The 24,620-nt window shown below is 39.9% G+C and overlaps 1 protein-coding gene across 1 annotated transcript in view; it reads left to right on the forward strand.

Moving 5' to 3' along the window:
- grin2bb (glutamate receptor, ionotropic, N-methyl D-aspartate 2B, genome duplicate b) overlaps positions 1-24,620 on the forward strand; it is a 106,179-nt gene that overhangs the window by 45,553 nt on the left and 36,006 nt on the right. The window contains exons 4-6 of the mRNA XM_028589074.1: positions 16,836-16,979; positions 19,965-20,235; positions 24,115-24,307. Of these exons, the coding sequence (XP_028444875.1) occupies positions 16,836-16,979; positions 19,965-20,235; positions 24,115-24,307 (608 nt within the window). The remainder of the gene's footprint in view (positions 1-16,835; positions 16,980-19,964; positions 20,236-24,114; positions 24,308-24,620) is intronic.

Raw genomic sequence — 24,620 nt, forward strand, 5'->3', positions numbered from 1 at the left:
TGCTGAACACCTAACCTGCTCGGGAGCAGGTTATGTTGGAGATTAGAGATCAACCAGTTTAAAAGCCCCGCCTACTGACCAATCAATATTCGATTGATAACGGCGTCACCGTTCTTAGAAGATCCGGTGGTGCGCTCAGAAAAGTTAAAACATTTAGAGACCGACAACCCCGTTAATATTCCCTGATGGGTATTTTTATGGAATTACGTATAGGCTATCTGTTGGCTTCTTGAGCCGTGTGTTTCCAATGCCACACATCGGTTTGAATTATGTTTTTATCTTTTTTATTTTCTCTCACAATCGCTTACCACTGCCAGGGTTGCAGGTATAATAGGCTAAAGCAACGACAGTTTATGGAAAGCAAAAGTGTAATTATGGTCAGAGCTTGTGCCTGACTGGTGGGGAAGTGATATTGATAAGTGTTGTGATTTACGCATAACAGCGTCAGCTTTTTTTTTGCCAGCTTTCCTTCCTGCGTTTTGCCTGTAAAACCGAGTCTGTGTTTTTCATATTTACGTAGAATTATAGTTTGATGTTCTTATGTAAAACATGCGGCTCTAGTAGATGTTTGCGATTGGTCGTGCTGTGCAAACGTCGCCTCTTTTATGTGAACGCGCACGCCGCTGGATTGGGAAACCCTGGGTTGATTGAACTAGTTGTTAACCACCGTCGTGACAGAGGTTATGCGGGACCGCGGTGGTTAGGTTAGGTGAATCCAGGTCATGTTGATCTTGATTCGTAGTAGGCTACAGGCCTCTGGTGTAGTAGTTTTTTAATAGGTTTATATTCTTACCTCTCTCTTCTGCTATTTTCATTACTTTGAACAGTTTCACATCTGTAACTTAACAGTTGCTCTGCGAACTTCATTTAATCTGCTGTTCTCCGTCTTCCTCTCTGCCACTCTGTGTTAGGACAAGGCTTTGGGCTTGACTGACACGATGTGAGTGCTGCCGGAGCATCAGATGTAACAGTGGGAGATTGATTTAGACAATTAATTGTATCTTCCTCGTGGTGCACACAGTGGCAATAGCGATGGAGTGGTGGAGAAAGCTTGAGGCAATCACTAGTTTCTTGTGTTTTCTCTCTCTCTGTGTGTGTGTGTGTGTGTGTGTGTGTGTGTGTGTGTGTGTGTGTGTAAGTGAATGTGTTTGTGAGACAAAGAGATTCATTTGTTCTGATTAGACATTCAGTTGATGATTACATTTCAGTAACTAGCAGTGCAGAATTGAAGACATGATGGAGTCTGTTAGAGAAGATAATAGAAACTCTCTGGTGGTTTAATGAATTCTGTTGTGACAGTGCTGGCTTTATCACATCTGGCTTACAGTAACGGATCCTATTTTTAGGCAAAAAGGCCAAAACTTCTCTGGTTACAGCTTCTCAAATGTAAATATTTTCTTAGTCTTCTTTGATAGTAAATTTAATGTTTTGGGGGTTTTCGACTGTTGGTCAGACAAAACAGGACATTTGAAGAAGACATTGGGGTCTGGTGAATTGTGATGGACATTTTTTAAGCAATGATTATTGTTTTATTTATTTTTGGGGCATTTTGTTCAGGCCTTTATTTGTATAGGGCAGTTTAGACTTGAAATGGGAGAGAGAAGGGGAACGACATGCAGCAAAGGGCTGCAGGTCGGAGTCGAACCTGCAACCACTCCATTGAGGAGTAAACCTCTATATATATGGCCACCCGCTCTACCAGGGGAGCTAACCAGGTGCCCAACCACCAATGATTAATTGAGAAAATGATCAACAGATGAACTGATAGTGAACATAGTTGCAGCTTTATATGCATGCATGGATCATAAAATGATCTATAATCTTAATATCTGAAATATTGCACAAGATTAAAAATAAATCATTAAAAGTCTTTGGTAGTTGGATGGTTATGTGTTCCTGTTAGTGTGTGACAAACTCCTACCAGAGCGGTTTGTCATGTGTTATTTTTCAATTGTATTTGACTGCATTAATCTTATTAAACAAATGTACAGCACAGGTGTCCCTTTCAGTGCACCAGCCTACCTCCAGACATATTTGCATTTCATATTGGGGATAAAATAAATGGAAGTATTGAACGCATTGATTGAATAATTAACGTTTGAAGTGACAACTTTAAGTTTGAAGCAAGAATGTAAAACATTAAGATAAAGTGCAACAGAAGGGAATTTTATTCCCTGAGTGACGACTGAATGCAGCCGCCTCCTCCGAGTCTGTCAGCAGTGGGCTAACATTGCTCGCTTGGCCAAGCTATGTGGCACTCTGCCTTGTTCATTTCCTCAGCCAGTGACTGAGCCCATTTCTCCCTACTTGGTATGAGATTTGCAGATGATGTCATGGTTACTAAGTGTCAGATCAACTCGATTATCAGGATAAAGTTGACTCATCTAGACAGCATGTGAACATGCGGCTTAGCTGCTAGCTGTCACATAGGTTGTGAGTAACAGAAACTGCCTTGCTGCTAAGTGTTGTCAAAAAGCCAAATTTTAAAAAGTGATATTTTACATTTAAACAAGGCAAGACCTGCTAGAGGTTGCAATATTTACAAGTACGGTGTACAAGAGAGTGTGTTGAACAACATATTAAAAGTATTGTTATTATATAGAGATGCACCGATTGACCGGCTGGTGACCGGAATTGGCCGATTTTCACATGATCGGCCATGACCACCGACCGGCCGGTCAGTCTGACATATGTCGATTTTATTCCGGTCAAATGCACTCGGGCGCTGCATGATTAACATTGCGCAACATCAGCATCACACGTGCACATGCAGGGTTTCCGCTATATGCGTGGGATAGCGGCGCACCACCAGATGTTTATGAAATGTCATAAAGTCGTAATTATACACGGCTCTGCAGAGCCGTCTGCTCTACTGATCTCAGGCGAACAGTCAGCCGCTCTCTCTCCCCTCTGAGGCTGAACAACTCTCACGCGGGTCCCGTGAAATATGACTCTGAATTTGATACATTGACTGTTTATCAGACCCCAGATGAGGCTGAACACTGGAACATGAAAACCACACTCACTGGTCTGACTCTCTGAGGCTGAACAACCCCGAAATATGACAGTTTATCGGAAAATAGCGTTGGGCACACTGAATTTGATACATTGACTGTTTATCAGACCCCAGATGAGACAAGAAGCTAATGTTAGCGAACACTGCGCTCCCTCTGCCTCCCCGCTGCAGGAGACGCCGTATTCCTCCGACACGCTGTATTAATGTTACTGTTTTAAAACGCTTTCCAGGTTAGTGGGGGTTCATACCGCTCAAAACCAACATTAAAAACGTAGTAATCTTCCCTCAATGTTTAGTTTTGTTGCTAAACTATGTGTAAAATGAGCGGTGACGTTAAATCATCTGTTTCAGGTAACGGCACCCTAGGGTACCGTCTATTTGCTGGATTGTTCCGAGGTAACCATCGGTAGCTGACGTTAGCAGATAAGCCCGTTGACCGCAACGGTGTTGTTCATATTTATGCACAATGACAAATAACACAAACTTGCTAAAAAAGGAACTACACACTGTTTTCAGGTAATGTTACTGTTGACGTTCAAACACCCCTTGAATTGATGTACAAGTGATTGCAATAGGCCTGTGTGTGTGTTTTGAGAAATGTCTTTATACTGAGAGGCTATATTTATTTAATTTTTATTTATTTATATTTTATTTTATTTTATTGCCATTACCTGTTTTCCCTGTTTTCATTTTTTAGTTGGATATTGGATGTGAAAAGAAGGAAATGGTTCTTCCATAACATTGCACTTTAGATGTGTGGGAATTTTTCACACCAGGAGTAATTTATATAGTTCTATTTTATGGCAATTGATTATCTGTTCAAAAAATGTTCTATGTAAAATGTTCTATTAAAGAAAAGACAGATAATAAATATTTGTGTGTGTGTGCTGTAAAGTGGTTAGAAAAAAAAGGAAATCGGAATCGGCTAAAATTGGTATTGGCAGGTCAAACTCAATGAAATATCGGAACTCGGAATCAGCCTAGAAAATTGTAATCGGTGCATCTCTATTATAATAACCAGTGGAGCTAAAAACGTGAAGTTCACCCTCCCATTAGTGATAGAGGAGATTAAAACTGGTTTATCTATGCTCTGCAAATGTCATGCTATCTGCCTATTATACATAGACATTGACATTTTGCGCTGAGGGTGGACCTACAGTATAGGAAAGGGTCAAAAATGGAAAGGGTTCATCCACCAGGACACATGAATATTCTTAGTAAATTTAAGTGCAGTTTTCCTATTAGATATTAACTTTTTATACACATATATATATATATATACTGTTCACATTGATCCCCAGTGGGGAAATTACAATTTACACACTTTTTTTAAATCACTGAAATACACACATGCTCAGGACCTATTCATGCACAAATGGAGAGATGTCAGCGTGAGTGGGCTGCCAGTGCTGGACCAGCACCATGAGCGGGTACGGTGCCTTGCTCAAGAGCACCTGGCACTGCCCAGGAGGTGAACTGGCATCTCTCCAGTTACCAATCCACACTGTACTTTGGTCCGTACTGGGACTTGAACCAGTGACACTCCAGTTCCCAACTCCCCACGGACTGAGCTACTGCCATTTCTCATTTCCAAGCATAGACTTTGTCCTGATGGTGGTTTGAGAGGAAAGATCAGAGGGTCACTACATAATTTAAACTGGGGATGACAATAAGCATCTACAGTACATTTAATGGAAATCCAGCCATTAATTTGAGCAGACACAAGTGCTGGTTGAAAGGTGAGGAGAGTCACTCTCACTCAAGACGGTCAATATCATTGTGGGGTAATATGAACCTCCGACCAATTGGCTAACACCAAACTAACAACCTAAACATGTTTTGTCTTTACATTATCCCACTAAGACATGGTCATATAACTAAATGTGCAAATATTTTTTAAGGCAGTTGGCACCATTAGGCAGAAATATGCTGTTTTTAAACAGCTTTCTGCAGGGAACTGTTGTAGTGAGCTTACTATAAGTAGCTAGGACATCTATTACAACGATTTGATTTGTGAGCTTTACTCACCAGGTTGGGAGGAGGTGAGAAAGCTGCCCTCCAGTCACTACTCAGAGAATCAACATATAATTATATGTATAGGTCTTGGTACGCTTTCCAGGCCATTATTGTAAATAAAGGTTTTACAGTACCTTACTGAAATGACAAAGTGGAAAAGGCAGGGCACTAGAAATAATGTTTTACATTTTTCAATAATAAATTAGGCCAAATCGTCCCACGCTTACTTTTAGAATCAGACCCAGATATTGAGGACTCAGACCCAGACATTGAGTACTCGCTTTGTGTGTGTGTGTTTGTGTGTGTGTGTGTGTGTGTGTGTGTGTGTGTGTGCGCGCGTGCGTGCACTCTGACTGTGCGCTCTGACTGTGTTTGATCATATTTGTAAATTTTAAATTATACATTTTGTATGAATATATTCCTTTCCTTCCCATTTGCTTTTGGATTTTTTTCTTGTTTGCATGTGTGTCTGATTTAGCCAGTCCTAGCAATCTCTGTGTTGGGTGGCTTCTGTTAAATCATACCAAGGTGCAGTTTGTGTCCTAGGTTGTTTGGTTGGACTATTGTGTTCTCACATGGGGTTGCTGCCAAGCGGTTTCTGATTCTTCTGTAAATGTACCCAAACAGTTTGGAGGTAAAAGCACACAGATATTGTAAATGCAACAAAGATTTTTCTGCTTGAATACATTGCTGCTCTGTATGTTAAGGTCACCTTTACTGGCAATGTTGATTTATCACTGAAACAAATATTAATTAATCAATTATTTACAGATTTTCCTTCTTTACTCACATCTAAATGCTACTTCTGTATCTTGACCCTAATATTTCAAAAAGATCCAGGCTGCACTAATGAAAGACCAAGAACATCACCTACAATTATATTTATTGCTTGGTTGGGTTAAATTAATCTAGGATGTTAACACACACATCACTTAATTAGTAAATGACATCCTATCGTCCTGGCCTATGTATTATTGCTATTATATTTACCACAAATAATACTATTTAAAAACAATCGTCAATGATTGTTATTTAATAAATCTTCTTTCTATTATGTTTTTGTTGTTGCTCACCATATTTAATATTTTCAAAAGCAGCCTTGTATCCAGACGATCATCCTGTATAGAAAGCGCTGCAGCTGGCATCATCGTCGCTCCACTGGCTGCTGTGGGAGTGAATCATATTTTTAGCGCGTCTGAAATAATTTCCTCGTCAAAACTAGCAAGAGTAATTCAATCAGAACATTATGGGATGTTTAAAATTAAGTCTACTGAATGAAGCCAGGAGAGAGACGTCGAAACAGGATCATTGATAATTAAACAGCGGAATATGAGATTAATTAACAAACTGTGTGTTTGATTAGAAATATGATGATGCAGCACGTTGGGCTCAAACTGATGAGGACTCACAGCAGCAGTGGCTGTAGACTGTGAGCAGGAGAGAAAGAGGAAGGAAGGTAGATGAAAGGTGGAGAAAGAAGAGTGTGATGAAGTGAAAAAAGCTGAGTGTTGGAGGGAACAATGTATATGCTGCCACTCTTGTGTGTTTTTATGTGTGTGTTTGTCAACCACTGTCCCTGTGAGTTCTGAGGGTTCGCCTGTTTTCTCAAGTGAGACTCCTCTCTATCTCTCAGCCTTAACAGCCCCCCCCCCTTTATCAGCCCCCTTTGTCTGCCTCTCTCTCTCTCTCATTCGGTCTCTCTTCCCTCCAATCCTCTCCCACCAGGGCTTGTTGAGCAGTGGGCCGATATGTCGCTCTTCCTCTGCAAATCTAATTGGAGACAGGCTTTCATTGGCATGACATGGAGATGAGTTGCCAAATCCTTTCAGCCCTCCTGCTTTAGGCTCGCTCCCCTCAGCTCTCATACAGTACTGCGCACTGACGTAGCATCTGCAGCCGCAGAGGCAGGCTACGCATCCACGGAAGTGTCCGTGATAATCTGAGCAAAATCGAACCCACCCATTACTACCTTTCTTAATGGGTTTAAATCATGCAGCCGCCCCTAAAGCTCCGCTGGCAGACATGTTTCATTTAAATATGACACTGAGAGAGAGAGAGACGTCAGCACTGTGGGGATCAATCTGTGAAAAAATAGAAAGCTTTGTGGTTTTATTTACAAGGATGAGTGTGTGCATTAACATACTGTGTATTTCCGTCATCCACTGGGCCCCCAGTGAGTTCACTGAGAGTGTGGAGTCACCATCTCAACTGGAGGTTGTACTCACGTGTTATAGGCAGCACTACAATACCTCAGGGAGTGGGAATGAGACACCGAGGTTTGTGTTACTAAGCTAGCTCTCTGGTGCCATATCTGCACAAGGGTTGAATAAAGCCTCCCGAGTGATTCACTCCTCTACCAGCCTATTTTAGGAGGGTTATTCACACAACTAACTGTTGCAGATTCAGTGCCGGTATACCTAGACTATTTTGAGATTCCTGTGTTGACGCTCAAACACCAAAGTGGTGTTTGATGTGACTCAGGGCGAAAAAGTGGGAAAATACAGGAGTGGAAGTGTGATTAGTGATGTTAAAGAAACAAAGACTAAACTGACAAAAAATACTATACTATAGTATTAGGTTGTGACCTGCCACTGAATAAAAATGATATTTGAAAGTACATCAGTGGAATATGAGACTCTTTTCATTGTTATGATTTAAATGCTCATGACACAACTCTTTGGGTAATTTACCTGCACCTTGTTGTCTTGGTATAATAAAGGCAACAAAGCATCAAGCAAAAAATGGGTACAAAGCAATCAAAATACCCAACCAATTATGTAGGAGATACAGGCCTAGATGCTTTGTTGATGAAATAAAACATTGACAGATAGCGAACATAACCACATATCTTTAACACAAGGTCAAAAAGGTCCCTTCAGTGGCCGGGTTAGCTCAGTTGTTAGAGCAGGTGCACATATATAGAGGTTTACGCCTCGACGCAGCAGCCGCAGGTTCAACTCTGACTTGCAGCCCTTTGATGCATGTCATTCCCCTTCTCTCTCCCCTTTCATGACTTCATCTGTCCTGTGGAATTAAAGGCCTAAAATGCCCAAAAAAATAATCGTTAAAAAAAAGAGGTCCCTTCAGACATTTATTCCAGACTGCTAAGTAGGGTTGGGTACCGAAACTCGGTGCCAATAGGGAACCGGTGCCGACGTAAACGGTAGTAACGAGAACGAATAAGAACTAAAGTTTCGGTGCCTCATTCCGGTGCCTGACTTTACACTACACCTGACAGCATGTAACGTTAGCCTACCTTTAGCTAGCAGCTGGATTAATCACGGTTAAAATGCTGACAGCTAACGTTAAACAGTGTAAAGTGTGACTGTATTTCACTGTGGAGGACTTCAACAGCGGGATGTAACAGTCTGCTCTGCAGCGCAGCAGCTGCCGTTGTCGCAATTCATAGATATACAGTATGTTTATATGGTCGGAATTAAACAACACAGACGGTGCGTTCACTTGCAGCTGCCGTTGTTGGAACTTCAGGTAATTGTTTGTATTGGTCAGGTTTATATGTTTTTTGGCATTGTACATATTTGGATTTGCACCGTATTGAAATTTATATTTAAATTTTTTCACAGATGTGGACTCGAATCACTGTGACTAGAACTCAAGTGGACTCTAGTCATTATTTTGATGACTTGCAATTTGACTAGAAATTACTTGAGACTCGACTTGGATGTTAAATACTGGAACATGCAGCTTTACCCTCTTTACACCGTCTTTAAGCATAATATTATGTATGTATCCATCAAGTGCATGTTTGAGACCTTTTTAAAAGATTCTTAAAATCTTCCTAAAATGAGTCTGCTTGAAACATCAAAAAGCCAAAGATAACATTTTTAGTCTTGTTATGGAGCTAATGTTAGCTTAATTAAAAAAGCAAAAGCTGCTTTTGTCTACCACTGTCTCAAATCAAGGACCCATTATTAAAAAAAATTACTAAGCATTTTGACTGTGAAATCTGCTGCCATTATTGCAAACTGCATACGCTAGAATGTAAAGTCTGACAGGGTAGCAACAGTAACTAAGGAGGGGCTTAGTGAACAGCAAGTTAACAAAGTTAGATCTCAGACATAATCTTAAATACACCAAAAGGTTTTGAATTGTAAAATGCATCTTCAACACATCTGTGTCTAGCTTTTGATCTTATTCATTTTTTGAAAGTTCTATTTATATAACAACTAGAGCGACACGCTCATACCCGTTTATCCTGCAGTCCCTCCAGTCATTTTCAACACTGCCTAATCAAACCTGACAGCACAAATTACAAAATGTATCCCACCTCACAGACAGTAACTTGCAACTTATAGCAAGAAGACACAAAAACAGAGCTTGAAAATTAGGTGACAAACCTCTTTCTTGGGCTCATAGTGAATGATGTGAAACGACAGGCAAGAAAGCAAGCAGGAAAGGAAACGGGCAGCTCCGGTAATGACACACGCACAGACTTTGCCCTGCAGTACACTTCACACCTTTGTGATATGAACTAATGGAGCTGCAGGACATTATGTAAAAACAGAGGGCAAAGAGGAAAAAGATATTGGGCAAGGGTGGGGGTCAGGAGAAAGAGAGAGGAAGAAAAAGCCTGACACTAATGCCATGTGAATAAAGGACAGAAACCGAATAGGGGTGATATGGATATGAAAGAGAAAGTAGAATGAGATGATGATTAGCTGTAATCTGAGAAGGAGAAAATGAAGTAAGTAGTGCCCTCACGATCCCTCTGAATGGCAAGTTTGGTCTCACAAGTGATTACACCTGTCTGAGCCTACTTTTTTAGAAAGAATCAGGAGAGAGTGATAACAAGACAAAGAGGGAGTTTAGGGGGTTGAATGAGAAATAGATACTGCGTGAGTAAGTAAGCGAGAGGAAATGGAAAAAAGTGAAATCCAGAACAACAGAGTAACTCAGTGATGGAAAAGGAGGAGAGAAAAAGTATGAAGTCAAGCTGAGGAAATTCAGTTCACCCAAATAACAAAAATTGTATTTATCAGTTGCCTCTAGTTGTCTAATATCTGTCCAATATAAGATATTTGTCTCTGAGATTTCTGCTGCCATCCAAATACAAGGGAGATAGAAAGCATTGGAGAATTGCATTAATGTAATTCATCAATAAAGGTTCTTTCCAAAAACGATGTCCTGGTTAGCCTGGATAATCCACAGAACAGAGTAGTTTTCATTGAAAGTACTTTTTAGAGAAGAAGCCAAGATTTTAGAAATACTGAGGTCACGAATCGGCCCAACACGCACAAAACCTCCCTCAGACAATAATGATCAGAAACCAAAAAGGTCTCAACTTTTATCAAAATAACTTGGATGTTTTACATTTTATTTATTCAGTCAACCAAATGTTCAATTATACAGTTTGTCATCCTCACTGCCAGGAATGCAATACTGGTGGAGAAATGCTAAATGCATAATTAAATGCTTAAAGTCTTTAAAGTTAAACGTATTCAATCTAAGAATACTAGAAAAACGCTTAGAAAATAACCACCATGGGGCGGTCTCTAGCGTTGGCCCCATGTTGTCTGAGTCCTGCAGCGGCGCAGGGTTTGAATCCGACCTGCTGCCCTTTGCTGCGTGTCATCCCCCATCTCTCTCCCCCTTTCATATTTATCCACTTTCAATTAAGGGGAAAAGCCCCCCCAAAAAATCTTTATAAAAAAAAAACAAAAAAACACCATGAGTTAGTTTTCAATTGTAAAATGTAAAGTCACCTCTACAAAATCACACAAAATTAATAAATGAATAAATAGATTATCAGGAAATGACCTTAATGTCCTCAATTGTGGCTATTGCCTTGTGCAGAAGAAATAGTCCATAACTTTTCACAGTAACCAGGACATTTTTCAAGAGATGTTGCTGTTGAATTTTTTTATAAAAAATGTTAGTCCTGAGAGGCTTGCATTATTTTATATTTGTCATACTTTCAACAAATCGCATAAAAAGACCAAAACCACCTAGTCCACTTGTCTATTCTTACCTACCTTGTCTGTGGCACCCATCCTAAAGCTAATTTGTTCCCACTGAGGATGCAAATCTTTAAATAAATATAAATATCTAGTTTAGTTGTTTTTTTTAAAGGCTCAGTAATTTCCCAAAACAATTGGGCGCTGTAGTTTTTAGCAAACGTTAATCAAACAGGAATAAATAGCACAACTCTTGGGACTATTCTCAACCGTGGATTAATACACATGCTGCTCTACGGAGTATTTACAGCAACATCATGGTATGTGGGATTGACTCAAAATAAGATACAGTGTCCATGTTCATCATAACGAAGGAGCTTGTCACCCAGTTCAACAGTGTGGCTCATTGATGTATTTTAATAGTCTTTTGAGGTCTGTGGCACAGAGGAATAAGCTATTTCAGGCTTTGGCTACACAATACTTGTTCAGATCAACTCATTGTTGGTTTTGGTCTTTTAAAGGGATTTCTTGACAATAAGAAGAATAAACAGAAGGGATGGGTCTCGAGACCCGGTTCTATTAAGAACCCGGTTCCAAATTTCTCAAAACACAAAAATCTATACGGTCCAAGCTTATCAATACTGCTATCGAGACTAGTGGATCGTGTAAAGTTATGTCTGAAAATAGATACGTGCGCAAACCAGAAAAAATATTTCAAAAATGATATAAATATCAATAAAAATTAACAATCCCCATCCCTAATAAAGATTACAACCAGCTTCATCCTTTAAAGATGGGAAAAGGTGTCTGTATGGTGAACAGAAGGATTGTTAACTTGGTTATAGAAAATGACTGGATCCACAGATGGATTAATAATGTCAGTATAAATTACATGTAGCACTCATCTTTGCAATTAATTTAAAAGCACGTTGAAGCTGAAATGCTCAAACAATGGTTGAAGTGTGAGGTTAAAGTTGAATGGTGCATTAGCTGTCGTTCATGCGTGAGAATACCTTCATTACCTTCTCGAACAGAGCAGAGTGTATTTACTGTCAGTGTAGGTAAAACATCAGGTTTCAGCCTAAGTGCACACATAGTATCCTTTCCCCCTCGTTTCAACCACTGCCAATCCCTCCACCCTCACTTGACACTGTGATGTTATTACCTCATTACAGTGAAAAGTTGGTAACCTACCATTTCTGTCATGTGGGTAAAAAAGTAGAGGAAGGGGGAGATGGGCTTTGATCTAGAGTGGACTTAGCGCGTCTAACTCGAGGAGTGCTCAGCCTCCTGTATGACTAATGTGCATGACTGATTGTGTATGTGTGCATGTGTATGAATGCAGACGAACATGAAACATATACAGAGTGTAGAAGTGCATGCAAGTGTAAGATGTTCTGGGGGGCACATGTAAACAATCACTGAAGAGAAACTTTAGCCTTTAATTTTAATTTAAAGTTCAAGACAAATGAAGTGAAATAATTGATTAAAAAGCGTGTACTGTAGTCCTCACTAATCATGCTGTGACGTGTGCAGTGTCCTTGATTTCACCTAGATTTTAATCACATTCTGTATCAAAACTGCAGAGTAAGTAAACAGCAAAGATGATGGACTTAAAGGGGAGCTGGATTAGAATATTGATAATACTGTCAGTGCATTAAATAATGAGCAGTGACCGTAACCTTTATCGAGTGGAATAAAGTGATTTAACACAAGGCTCAAAACCTGAGAGTTACAATACACTTATTGCAGAGACATGAGTACATGATGACTAACAATCAAGGATGTACCACTACAGTATGACAGGATGCGGCATCACAAATATATATCACATATAGCCCAAATCAATGTCATTACCAAAGAAACAAGGACAAGCTCACAACAACTCACATTTACTCATACAGTACAACCACCAAGCAAGCAAAAGTGACGTAAAACACAAATAAATAACAATCAGGATTCAACAGGCTTCCCCACAGATTGTAGCCAAGCTGCTGGGCATAAAAGCACATGCCACCACACACACTCAAAGGCACAGCCAGGCCACTGCATCTGAACATCATTTACACCAGCAGCAATGATCTCAAGCAAGCAATAATCAATAGCTGGTAAAGTTACTAAAAAATCCATTAAACTTACCAGAGCTGCTCATCATTTCAAGACAAAGTTCATTCTGTTTTCTTTGAGTTCAGTGACATGCTTATACAGTACATTGGTGCATTTCAGATCCAATAAAAGGTCCTTCTCAAAAAAGGCTTTGCCAGTAAATCCGCCACCAAATCTGTTTCTTCTCCTCTTTCAGCCATTGTGCGTAAAAACAACAGAGCTAAGTAAAAGTCTAAACAAAAAAATCTGAAGCACTACGTCTAAAAATTGAAACTTCATGAAAGAAAGTCTAAATAAATCTTAGAACTTGAACTTGAACCAATGCTACATTATGGGTTGGCTGACTGCCTCTCAGATAGTGCCACATGAAAAATGCCAGGCAAGCTAGAAGGCTCCGGCGTGTCAAAGAATACACCCAATATGGCAAACTTGGAATCTTAATGGTTAAAGAAAATGACAGTTAACAACATTATCCCCATTTGCTTCAACAGCTGAAGGATTCACTTGAACTTCTGAAGGCCTACCACTGTAGGTATTTCACCCGGAGACAGCACAGGGGTAGATATTAGATTAAAGCTCTAATTTATGTGAGCTGCACTGGTACTAGCGCAACTGAGGGAGAGAGTAGCAATGAAATAATGTTAATAGACTAATGGGAAAGAACTTTGTAAAATACATATAGCATTAATGAAAACATATATGTATATGAAAATATATTTATATAGTCCAGAAGAGAAGGCCTGCTGGCCCTGACGGCCGACCTCTAATATTTACACATTATAAATTGTTTAAATAGGTAAACTTTAGAGATTTTATCAGGTGTATTTCTAATCATGCTAATTTCTAATAAATACAGAAACAGAAACAAATATATACAAAATAGCTGTTTATCATAAGAAAAAAAGGAGGCTGAATGGGCTGAGTGCAGAATGCAAAAACTACTGTATATAGTATCTGTGTCTTTTAGTGACACAGAAATATGAAACCTTAGGCTGTCCTACGGATGTTGTCCCACAATGCCTTTTTAAAGAGATTTTTGACTATTGGACTGAACATTCAAATGATTTTAAACAGCAGTCTTGCTTCCGGTGTTGTACTGGCAACATTCAAGCATATATAACTCAGCAAAAAAAGAAACGTCCTCTCACTTTCAACTGCTTTTATTTTCAGCCAACTTGCCAACAATGTTTCACAGACATGTGACTAACAGAAATGGAAAAATTTGTCCCTGAACAAAGGATGCTCAAAATCAAAAGTTACAGGGAAGACATCCTCCTCCCTCATGTTGTACCCTTCCTGCAGGCTCATCCTGACATGACCCTCCAGCATGATAATGCCACCAGCCATACCGCTCGTTCTGTGCGCGATTTCCTGCAAGACAGGAAAATTTGTGTTGTTGTTGCCATGGCCAGCAAAGAGCCCGGATCTCAATCCCATTGAGCACGTCTGGGACCTATTGGATCGGAGGGTAAGGGCGAGAACCATGCCCCCCAGAAATGTCCAGGAACTTGCAGGTGCCTTGGTGGAAGAGTGGGGTAACATCTCACAACAAGAACTGGCAAACCTGGTGCAGTCCATGAGGAGGAGATGCACTGCAGTACTTAATGCAGCTGGTGGCCACACCAGATACTGACTGTGACTTTTGATTTTGACCATCCTTTGTTCAGGGACACATTTTTCCCACATGTGGTTCCTCACATGTCTGTGTAACATTGTTACAGTTTATTTCTTAGTAGTTCATACAAAGTTTTATGCATGTTAAGTTGGCTGAAAATAAAAGCAGTTGAAAGTGAGAGGACATTTCTTTTTTTGCTGAGTATATTTCTAACTCCTGTTTCTGCAAACATTTTAGAAAAAGCTGTTTTCTAGACACACATCACATTTTGGAGGTGTTCCAGTCTGGTCTTAAAGCCCTTCACAGCATTGAGTCTGCACTTTTAAGGGTTTTTAATGATCTCTTATTAGCCACAGACTCTGGGGATTCTGCCATTCTTATGCTTTTAGATCTCTTAGCGGCTTTTTCTGCATCCTCCTCAGCACCTCTCCTTTGTGGAGTTCCTCAGGGTTCTATTGTTGGGCCAGTCCTCTTTTCCATTTATATGCTCCCCTAGGGTCAATCCTCAAAAGTATGCATTTTATTTCACCTGTACGCTGACGACACTCAAATCTACCTGCCTTTGAAACGGAAAGATGCAAACTCCTTAAAGCCACTGTTGAAATGTCTCAAGGACATTAGATGGTATTACATTTCTTAAGCTTTAATGAAAGCAAAACTGATTTGAACTAAGTGGTGACTGTTATTCCATTCATATGAACCTGTGTTCCTTGGGACCATATATGAGGTCTACTGTGAAAAAATTTCGGGGTGATAATGGATAGTGATTTTAAATTAGACAAGCAGATATCTTTTTTTTGAAAGGGTTATACATGCTTTTATTTCAATGAGGCTTGACTACTGTAATGCCCTTTATGTTTATGTAAACCAGGCTTCTCTCTCACGCTTGCAATTGGTCCAGAACGCTGCAGCTCGTCTTTTGACAGGAACACGCAGACGAGAGCATATCTCCCCCGTATGGCCTCCCTTTACTGGCTCCCTGTACGTTTCAGAATTGATTTCAAGATACTATTGTTTATGTGCAAAGCACTTAATGGGCTAGCTTCAACCTATCTCTCCAACCTATTGCAACCATAAGTCCCCCCAAGGTTACTCAGGTCAGCTGACCAGTTGCTCCTTGTGGTCCCAAGATCAAGGCTGAAGCACAGGGGAAAGTCAATGTAAGTAGGGGTTTGGGGCCTTGTTGAGGAGGCTGACTGCAGAGGGGAAGGAACTGTTTTTATGGTCTGAGGTTTTGGTCCTGATGGACCGCAGCCTCCTGCCAGAGGGGAGAGGTTCAAACAGTTTGTTATAAATATTAGATGGATCTGCTACAATCTTTCCTGCCCGTGTCAGCGTTCTGGAGGCATACAGTCAATGTAAACTATTCTGTTAATGTAAAAATTTACTTCTTGAGCAATTTAGACTATTTAACAATGAAGTACGACCATGTTCAATCATGAACCAACACCTCCAGTCATCTCAGTCACCTTTCAACAGTATATTTCACTCTGGACACACAAAGAACCCATGACATGATGCTGATGCCTCTGCCATGTCGCCTCTGGTCACTAACACTCGTAATAATCCGTCTTGACTTCTCCCGATGTGTTGCTTGGCAGTTTTACATGGGGGATCGACCTGCCCTTGAACAATCCATAGCACCAGACATCGAGGTCCTGGAGTGCCAAGAGCTCTTCTTACTTTGTCTCTTCTTTCTCTCTCCTTGGAGACAAATGTTTTGACAGAGATGTCGGTCCACAAATTTGGTACCCTACATTAAATATCATTGAACCAGGTGGCCATCTTACCTGTTATGCTCTCTGCCACATACTAAATGTGTTGTCATAGCTTTGATAGGGCTCCTTGATAATAAATGAGTCACCTTGTCTATGTTTTGAATATTCATAACTAGTGGAAAAACCTTCTTTGACCTTGCACAGAAGTAAAAGTATCTGATTAAGACATAAATACAGAAGATAAATATGTCATATTGCTGCATATTCTTTAGTTCAGTTACAGAGCATACACAGAAACTCCTATCTATAAACGGAACTATATTAATTTGTGAGGCTTGCAGTAGCTGGACAATGCTTCACAATCATCTGTGCCCGACCTTCCAGTTCTCTCTCATGCTGTGTGACTCATGGCCTTGTTTGCTGATTGGCTTCTTGTCTCTGGTTCTCAGGACGACCACTCCATGTTTTTCCAGTTTGGTCCGTCCATCGAGCAGCAGGCCTCCGTCATGTTGAACATCATGGAGGAGTATGACTGGTACATCTTCTCAATAGTCACGACGTACTACCCTGGCTACCAGGACTTTGTCAACAAGGTAAATAAACATATTACATATTACATAAACATTAAGACATACATGTAATAGACAGTTTGTTGAATGGTTCGTTTGTTCACCCGTGACTTGCGAACTGCCCCATGAACAACTCTTTTGTACTGTATTTGTTAATACAGTAAAACATTGTTTACTGCTTATAAGCATATACCAGTAGGTGTGTATGCACATAAGGTATTGTTACTTTTGTCTTTTGGGAACCCATTATAAGAGGCTTGACATATACGGTAGTTTTCATATTTTTTAATTTATCCCTTGATGAGATGTGTGTCTTATCTAACGTTTTCATTTATTTTGGTGTTTATTTAGCTAGGACTATGTACAATTGATGACAAGATCCTAACAAAAGCCACTATTTCTGAGGACTTGATTGTCTGGTTTCGAGCAGTGGTGGAATGTAAAGGAAGTACAAATACTTTGTTACTGTACTTAAGTAAATTTTTCACGTATCTGTACTTTACTTAAGTAGAATCAGTAGTGCATACTTTTGACTTTTACTTCGTTACATTTTGCAGCAATTATCTATACATTCTACTCCACTACATTTCGACAACGTTCCGTTACATTTTCGTTACATTTGCTGATCAGTATTTCCCCCCGCCAAAACGTCTTCCTGACCCTCACACGTTTGTCTCACCAGTGAAGTTTGGTTGCAATAGATATATATGGGGCACCGCCGATCCTTCATCAACTTCCAAGCCAGCTCCGGTGCTCCAGAGCCCGGGCGCAGCGCCGCTGACCCTCGGTAATACAGCCTCCGGTAAAAGTGAAAATGTTGTTTTTTTATTATTCCCGTTTTTAAATCATAGTTGCCATCGATTTCTCTCCACAGTGTTGTTTACTTCTCTGCCAGGCTGCGTAAGACGCGTTCATATCTTATTTATTTGGCTGGACCTCTTCACATCTGCCTACCCATTTCTGCTGCTTCACACACTTTATTTGCTTACACTCCCATGGTTAAAGGAAATAAAACCGTATTAAAATACATCCATGAATAAAACCAACTGCATTCCGATTCTAACAACATATTTCTGTTTTATGCTGGTTAGGATAGGAACTTTTTTTTAAAGCCAGGCCTTGTTTGTGGTAGTGGACAGTATGGATACTGTCAAAGCTAAGTATCAAAATAACTGAACCACCCCTTTGTAAATCACGGGTCGCTAGACACAGCGGCCCTCACTGACCAAGGTACAAACTAACAAACTAACCAACTTTTTTTTTATTATTTAAAATGGTAATATGCAAATAAGATTAAGAGAATAAATCGTTATGCAAGTACTTTTACTTTTAATACTTAAAGTACATTTAAAATCAGGTACTTTTTTACTTTTACTTAAGTAGGGTTGTCATTGTGGTACTTCTACTTTTACTAAAGTAAATATGTCTCTGGTTATTTGTACTTTTACTTAAGTACTGAGATTCAGTACTTCCTTCACCACTGGTTTTAAGCCATAATTTCAAGCTTTTAAAAATGATATGGTTTGGCGAGTTCCATTTTCTGATTGCTCTAATGGAAAAAGCAGAATGGCCGAGTATGTCTTTTTGAATGCAGCCACTCAGTGAGGCTTCAGCCTCCTTATCTCCAGGGCTTAGAACAAACTCTTTAAAGGGGATGGTATGAGATCCTGAATAATTTTGATCATCAGATACACAGCTGAAAAGAATGAAAAATTATTGAAAGTCAGCTAATATATTATATACATATTTCTTAATAATATTGCAGCAATGTCAGGGTCTTTCCTTTGAACAAAGTTAAAGCAACAATCTGGTTTAAAATAACAAAAATCATATATTAATCATCTAAATGGAGGTCATGAAAAATTATATTTAGTGCCCATGGTCCATTAGCTTCATATTGAATGTAAAGGGTCTCATATCAGCTGGTATAGTTTACTGTACTATATATCTGCAAAATGTTTAAAGGTATTTTGAAAACAAACTACTCAAAGCCTTAATGAATTAAGCAGCTAGAAAAGCATAAACCAGTTATTAGAAGCATATTAAAGCTATAGTGCGTAGTTTCTGTCGCCCCCATGAGGATGTAATGACAACAAAACTGTGGCACACCCACATGGTACAAGCCTTACGTGATCACACACACGCTCCCACCCTCCTCCATACAGTTGCTAGTAGCCAAGGAGGACATGGAGGATCAAAAAAACATGATGGACTCTTTAGAAGAGGTAATTATCTTCACTCAAGCTTCTGCGCAGGAAAGTCACCGGACAACACAATCTTCTGAACATAGCCATACTGAGAAATACAGAGAGAGTTTTGTGGAGCTGATAGTCTTAATTAGATTGTAGCAACTCATTTGGCAATGGCTTGAATGTAACGGAAATCCATTAATACCAAAAAGTTGCGCACTAAAGCTTTAAATCCTGCTGTCTCTCGCAAGCAAATATCAAGCACACATATAAGATTCAAGGTTTCTTTTTCTTATTTCAATACAGAAGAAAATGAGTGTTGTAATGGGATATGCTGCGCACAAAATGCTTTGTTCTGCTTTGTTACTCAACCTGTATGGTATAACTCCCTTTGGATTGATTCCTTTAAGATACAGCTATTACTTCCTCTCTCCCGCTGCAACACAAAACTAAAATATGCCTTTCATCTAAATGCCACATATAAATTAAGGATCCAGAATCCTAAAATCACCTATTGCTGCCTTAACATAATCTGTAATTATGCCTGTGGTGTTGTGTTCTGGGTTTACAAGTTCCCATGAAAAAATAAAATAGACACTATCTCCATGAGAGTTTCCTCTGTGTGTATGAGGATATAGCCTTAAGATTTTGGAAAAGAGATTACCTAATCTCACTCTTGCAGCATCCTCCAAAGGGATGTGTAAAGACAGAACAGTTTTGCAATCTGGGAGCTGGAGGAGGAGACAGCTTTGTCTCTTCTTAACACCTGTATGTGTGCAGCCTACACCTTTTGAAAATCGCATTTCCCTTTCCTATCTAGGTCCGCAGTACCATCGATAACAGCTTTGTCGGCTGGGAGCTAGAAGAAGTCTTCCTACTGGACATGTCAGTAGACGATGGAGACTCCAAGATCCAAAACCAGCTAAAGAAACTGCAGAGTCCTGTAATTCTACTGTACTGCACAAAGGAGGAGGCAAGCACTATCTTCGAGGTGGCCCATTCTGTGGGCCTCACAGGTTATGGCTTCACCTGGATCGTGCCCTCGCTGGTGGCTGGAGATGCAGACCACGTTCCCTCTGTCTTCCCTACAGGTATATCCAAACACGAGGTGGTCTTACCATTTCAGGGCTCAAATAGAGATCTCACATGCTCAAAGTATCATACCATTGTTGACAAAAATGCTAATTAAGGTTTTGTAGAGAACGCTCATTAAAGTGATGGTTCGGAGTAATTTCACCCTAGAGTCCTTTGCACCATGACCTCGAGCCAAACACCCCCCAGGAGCTTTTTTCAGCTGGGTCTAGCATTGGGAGAGTTAGCGTAGCAGCGTTATCAGCTGAATAGCTTAGCGCAGGGGCTAATGTACCCACGTTTGTATCTCGTAAATGACCCCACTAATAATGCCTGAAATGATACCAAACTTCTACACTAGTACAAATAGGTTATGTACTCATAAAACGATGGATTGGAAAGTTTGTAAGTACACCAGAAGTTTATAAACACTTGCCTGCTCTCTTCTGCTCTCTGTTGCTGCAGCTGCTGCTGCTGCTACCTGCAGTTAGACGAGTGCTTAGGGCCGTCTACAAATTACTACACCGAAAAGGGATACAACAAAAATATTTATTAATTCTATGATTAAATAAGGTAATGTCTCCAGACTTACCTCAGTTATTACTTGTCCCCTGCTAGTTATACTACAGCACTTAGTTAAAAAAAAAAGTTAAATTAAAAAATATTTTTGTTGCATCTCTTTTCGGTGTAGTAATTTGTAGACAGCCCTAAGCACTCGTCTTACTGCCGGCAGCAGCAACAACAACAGAGAGCAGAAGCCAGCAGGCAAGTGTTCATAAACTTCTGGTGTACTTACAAACTTTCCAATCCATCGTTTTATGAGTACATAACCTATATGTACTACTGTAGACGTTTGGTATCATTTCGGGCATTATTAGTGGGGTCATTTACCAGATACAAATGTGGGTCCATTAGCCCCTGCGCTAAGCTATTCAGCTGATAACGCTGCTACGCTAACTCTCCCAATGCTAGACCCAGCTGAAAAAAGCTTCTGGGGGGGTGTTTGGCTCGAGGTCATGGTGCAAAGGACCCTAGGGTGAAATTTCTCCGAACCATCACTTTAAGTGCCACGTGTCAAATTTTAAACATTAAGCCACCATTGCCAAATTAGTTATGATGCTTTGTTTTTAATCATAGCGTAAACAAATAACACCAAAAGACCTCTCTCTCTCTCTCTCTCTCTCTCTCTCTCTCTCTCTCTCTCTCTCTCTTCCCCTTAATCACAGTTTTCAAAATTGAGACCACTTGACTGGAAATGATCAACATCCTCAGAGTGATTTGTCCAGGTGTTGTCCATAAACATACCCTGACAGCTTTAGTGATCTTATCTGGAGTGATGAGGTCTTGAGCACTGTTATAGTTGCAGTTATACAGTATAGCTTTTAATAATGTGCAGCCTTGGTGCCCTCTTGACGCTTTGTGCCAGCAAGCATTTTTCTTTTTACTTGTAAAGCAATCCAAACAGTTCCCTTTAACGTCCAACCCAGGGCTAAACGATGTAAAATGTAATGTAGATGCTGCCAGGGATGCTCTTGTTTCTTAACAGTAGTTGTACTTCTCTCAGAATTACATCTCACAAACCTTAACAAGTTGGACTCCAGCCGGGGACCTTTGTTGCATTTGATTCCCAATCTCTCTGCCCTAATTTCATCTCACCACCTACTGTCCTTTCTCAAGTGAAAGGCACTTAATGTTGTTATGAAATTCAGTGTTTCTGCTATCAGTTGCACACATTTACAACTCAACAACAAATTTTTTACAGCAACAGAGTAACCCTAGGTTACCTTAGATAAATGTTATCCCAAAAAGTTTCAAGCAGGTTTACAGATTTTGAATATGGTAAAAAGGGGGCGCTGGTAAGGAGTACTCGGTGTCAACTCTGAGTTTTAGTATCGGGAGAGAAAAAGTTGGATCAGTGCATCCCTAAAACATTTTGTGGCACTTCCTGAATCATAACATTTTTGGAAGTCCTGGGGAATACCGTAGCCTTGATTGTGCAATAAGACTGTCAGTCAACATATCAGTATATTATATAATTGATTCATATGACTATAATTTGTTGGTACTTTGAATTTAGGCATATACAGTATGTACAACTTAATAAAGTATCCCACCTTTGCTGGATATAAAGTACTGACAGACAGGGAATCAGAGGTTCATAGGTCAGACGTTAAAACCTTGTCAGGCGGCGACGGCAGTACAGTGCAGACTTACTTTTTTATATATATACAGTATATATATATATATATATATATATATATATATATATATATATATATATATATATATATATATATATAGAAGAAGTGAAATACGCCATTTCAACGAGGTCCTCCATGCAATTGTAAGCCATCCAGAAGCGTTTTAATCCATCATGGAATTACAGTGTCTTTATAAAATAAATAAATAAATATGAATCCAGAAATCAAGTCGCGTAATCTCCATTATCTCCGCGACACTACAACCCAGACTGGTTCTGTGTTTTAAGCTTGATAGCTAACAGCTTTAGCTTTTCTTTTGTATTTATAGTCATATAACAATGTATACATTCATATAACATCCCTGCAGCATACTGTACATATTCTGATAGCCTAGGTTGTCCTCACAATTTAACTTGATTGTGCATAACAGGGTTAAGGAAACCAGGCGAAAAAATGGCTAAGACCTCAGAGGGTTAAAACCTGAGGGGCCGGGTTCAAACTAATTTAAGCAACTCCTCTGCTTTAGTGTTGGAGAGCAAAACACTGAAATCTGTATTACATTATTATGTGGTAAGTTTAAAAAAAAGCTTTGTGTTAAAATGTGGGCACAAGTGACAGATGGACTTGTTTGCATATATGCAAATGTTCTCCTGTGTATTTGCACTACACTGTGCCAGTCAGTCGTAGGGTGCATACTGATTTCTGTTAACCTCAGGTAAGTGAGTTCATAATTTGTTTGGGAGTTTATTTGGTCATATCTGTTAAGTTTGCATCATTTTATTGTACAATATCTCACATAAATATGAGATAAATGTGGACTAACAAGCTTTACTTTTATATTGTGGCCATCAGTTCTAATAATAGTCTGAGCCTTGACCTCACTGGAGTCCATCATTAACAGAATTTCCAGTGATGTTGTTTTGAAAATATTTCTCCATGGAATCGGGTCAGGCAGGAAAGAGACCCCTTTGTGATTTTACTGTGGCTGTCATTTGCCCCTTTCCCCTTTGTCACCAAGCATGTTTGAAGCAGTTTATTTGAAGAATTGACCTGTACTTCCACATTTTTCAGGTGTGTGAAACCAGTAACAACATCAAGGCTGCCTGAAAATGCAGGTTTGCCTTTTTCCAAAACATTTACGATGCAGGTTTCAAATGTGAACACATAACCCAAACCAGCCATGGAAAATGACCCGAAAGCGCAGTTGTTTACTGGTGTAAGAAATAGATGCTGACATCTGATAGCCAGCAGCTCCTCATGCTTGGTAAGCCAAAGCATAACAAAATGAGCTGAGGGATGACCATGGTCTCGACCGACGCTCATATTCAGCTAATTTTCTTGTGATTTCAACCTGTAGCTTTATTTTTATTTACTTTTTTTAAACAGAGTAGCACAGTAAATAGCTGCACTCTGGCTTGTACCAAATTAAGATATTTTAGGTTATTTTAGGTTATTTTATTTGCAGTCTTAATTTTGCCACTATTCAGCATCTCTTCTAAAATGCTTTCATTTTCTTTTCCCCCCCTCTGGCTGTTTTTCATTGCACTCTGCCTGCCTGTTTGTATCCTCCCTCTGTCTTTCATACTTTTCTATCTCTCTCCCCCTCCTTTTCATCTTTCTCCATATTTCTTTCTACTTCTTTCCCACTTTCCATACATCCCTTCATCTTACCTCACTCCATCTTTCTCTCTTTCCCAGGGCTTATCTCGGTGTCATATGACGAATGGGACTACAACATCGAGGCCAGGGTACGTGATGCAGTGGCTGTCATTGCCACGGCAACCTCCACTATGATGCTGGACCGGGGGCCACATACCCTGATAAAATCAAGCTGCCTCGGAACACTTGACAAAAAGAGCTCCAACACTGGCCACTCCAAGGAGATACTGAAGTGAGTCAATGCTAAGGGGATGGGCAGTCAGGGGAAAGCAGGGCAGAGGGGGCGGGATAGACTAATACAATTACAATACAATATTAGTAACGTAGACTGAAAATGTGTTTGCAAAATCATGCCCCGTAGAGTTATTTCCAAAGGAAAGGGAACCACGTTATTTAGTGAGGTTACATGCTACGTTAGAGGAATACCTGTTCAGGGCTGGAACATCCACCCTGTGTGAGCCACAGAAGCCATATAGAGAGAGTTTAGTGTAACAATAACAGCACTGTCCTGCTCTTTATTTGATTTTGCACCTGAGCTCAATTCC

Source organism: Perca flavescens, chromosome 2, assembly GCF_004354835.1.
Source record: "Perca flavescens isolate YP-PL-M2 chromosome 2, PFLA_1.0, whole genome shotgun sequence".
NCBI classification, from domain to species: Eukaryota; Metazoa; Chordata; class Actinopteri; order Perciformes; family Percidae; genus Perca; species Perca flavescens.